Consider the following 2,342-nt stretch of genomic DNA (forward strand, 5'->3'; position numbering starts at 1 on the left):
TGTTTTAATTTTGTAGGGAAAAAAATTTTATTTGTAGGATTTTCTTTTAATTTTGGAAAAAAAAAATCGTTTTTTTAATTTTGTAGGAAAAGAAATAATTTCTTTTTTTTTTGAAAAAAATATTATCTGATGTGAAATTTAAAAATAAATATAAATGTTTTTTCCCACGTGAACAAGCCACGTCAGCAAATTTGCACAATCCAATATCCTGCTGTACACATAGGGGGCAAAATGAGTGAATCTATTTTTTGCAAGGGGGTAAACAGAAAAAAAATCTGCATAGGGGGTAAATGAAAATTCGCTTATTTTGCAGGGGGTAAATGATCATTTACCCTATATAATACTACATGAATATTATTCATCGAAAACTTTCAAACACTTTTTTTGAAAGGCCAAAGAAAATATAATAATAATATATTAGTGATAAGAAAAGTGGCATAAGTCAAACCTTTCAAACACTTAAAAACACTCATATCAACTTAACTACTTATGGACGTAAAGATCATAAAAACTAAAAAGGCCAAAGAAAATATGATAGCAAGAAAAGTAGCATAAGATAAACCTTTCAAACACTTAAAACACTCATATCAACTTAATTACTCACAGACGAAAAGAGCAATACAATAATATGTCTTTATGTATTGAATAGCCAATACATAACTAAAAATATTTATTCAAATAATTAATCATAATAATTTTTTTTTAAAAAAAGAGGGACTTATAAATTCTTTATAAGTACAATATAGTGCTACAGTTGTATGGACAATTAGATTTAAATAGAGAAACAAAGTTCAGAGATTTCTCATTTTATAAATTTAAATCTAGTGATCTCTACGACTGCAATACTATATTGTAGCTAAACACAAATCCTAACTTTAACGACTCATGTGTACAACCGGTGGAGCTGTTGGTGCCATGGCTACTCCCCTACTCCCTTGTGCCACATTTCCATGCCAACCTAAACCAATTTCAAATAAATTAAATAGATTCAAGTAAAATTTGACAAAAAAAATAAATAAAAATTTAAGTAAAAGAAAAAACTCATGATCTATATTTTAGAGTGTTTTGCTACGCACAAAAAATGTGTCATAAATACTTAATTCTCATGATCATGGTTAATTATCTTATCGCTCTTTCTTTTAAAATTTCAGAGATTAAAGTTGACTAGTATATACTAAATAGTAGTAAACAATTTGGTTTTCAATTTTGAGATTGTCAAACATTCTCTTTTTGAACATAAAAAAGTAAAGTTGAATAATATACATATTTGTCAATATTTCATGTGTAGTGAAAATACCACAAAAAGATAAAAAGAAATTGATATGATACATACCAAGTTCCATGTCAAATCCACGATTTTGAAGCTCACGATATTCTTGAGACAAAGCACATGATTCACAACACCAATGAACTAAGCAATCACAACAAGGTGTATCGTTGAGCATGTATTGATGTCTCATTTTGTTACGATACATGCATGAGTACAAACATCCACAACCCGTCAAACAACAAATCAGTGTATATACTGCTCCACTTAAAGCACAAGCTGCAATAATACAATAATATTAATTAATTCATACAATTAATAATATATTAATTAATTAGTTAATATATGTAATATAGCTAGTCTCATTATATATTAAAAAAAAAAAGTGTATATATCTTACATGTTGATCCCTGGTCAACAATCTCAGCAATTCGGCCAAAGGTGATGCATGGACACCAATATGTTATGCAACCTAAAAATATTGAAATGGAATTAATTAATTAATTAGTAGTTAACATATAATTATTAGAATTGACGAGGAATTAGTTAATATGGATGGTGCAAATTAAGTGGTGATCATTAGAACTCGTACAGGTTTTGCAATCGGAGAAGCAGTCAAGGAGACCAGTGGACCATTCCTGGTTGGCTTTAGGTTGTTGGTGGTGGTAGCCGGCGGACACCGGGAAACCGGTGGCTGGTGCCTGATTGTATGGTGGTTGTGCATAATTTGATTGTGAATTTGGAGGATTCATAGCTATAGTTGGTTATATAGCAAGGGTCAGAAAATTAGATGCAAGCACAAAATTGGTTTATTGAGTGAAAGTATATAAATTGGTTAATTGAGTTTGTGTTATGGCACAACAATTTAGTATGTATATATATAAGCTTAAAAATTGTGGAGGCTTGGAATAGTTCTTCAATTTGAGGAGACCATGTCAATGGTGGAGATTAATTAATTAATTAATTAATTAATTACTCAGTCCATTTCCGTGTGCATTGTGAGCAAGTTGTAGGAGAATTGAAAACAAATTAACTAGGCCGGTTGCTTAGAACTTTCACCGTCTATTCTATGCAT

The 2,342-nt window shown here is 29.9% G+C and overlaps 1 protein-coding gene across 1 annotated transcript; it reads right to left on the reverse strand.

Annotated features, from left to right (window-relative positions):
- Positions 1–568: 568 nt before the first annotated feature.
- Positions 569–2,121, reverse strand: LOC123916483 (protein PLANT CADMIUM RESISTANCE 2-like). The gene is made up of 4 exons (XM_045967952.1): positions 1,860–2,121; positions 1,668–1,739; positions 1,334–1,546; positions 569–958 (listed from the first exon to the last, which is right to left on the reverse strand). Exons 1-4 carry the CDS (start codon positions 2,017–2,019, stop codon positions 876–878), a joined length of 528 nt encoding a protein of 175 aa, XP_045823908.1. The 5' UTR covers positions 2,020–2,121; the 3' UTR covers positions 569–875.
- Positions 2,122–2,342: the final 221 nt, after the last annotated feature.

The sequence above is a fragment of the Trifolium pratense genome, linkage group LG3 (genome assembly GCF_020283565.1).
Source record: "Trifolium pratense cultivar HEN17-A07 linkage group LG3, ARS_RC_1.1, whole genome shotgun sequence".
Lineage (NCBI taxonomy): Eukaryota > Viridiplantae > Streptophyta > Magnoliopsida > Fabales > Fabaceae > Trifolium > Trifolium pratense.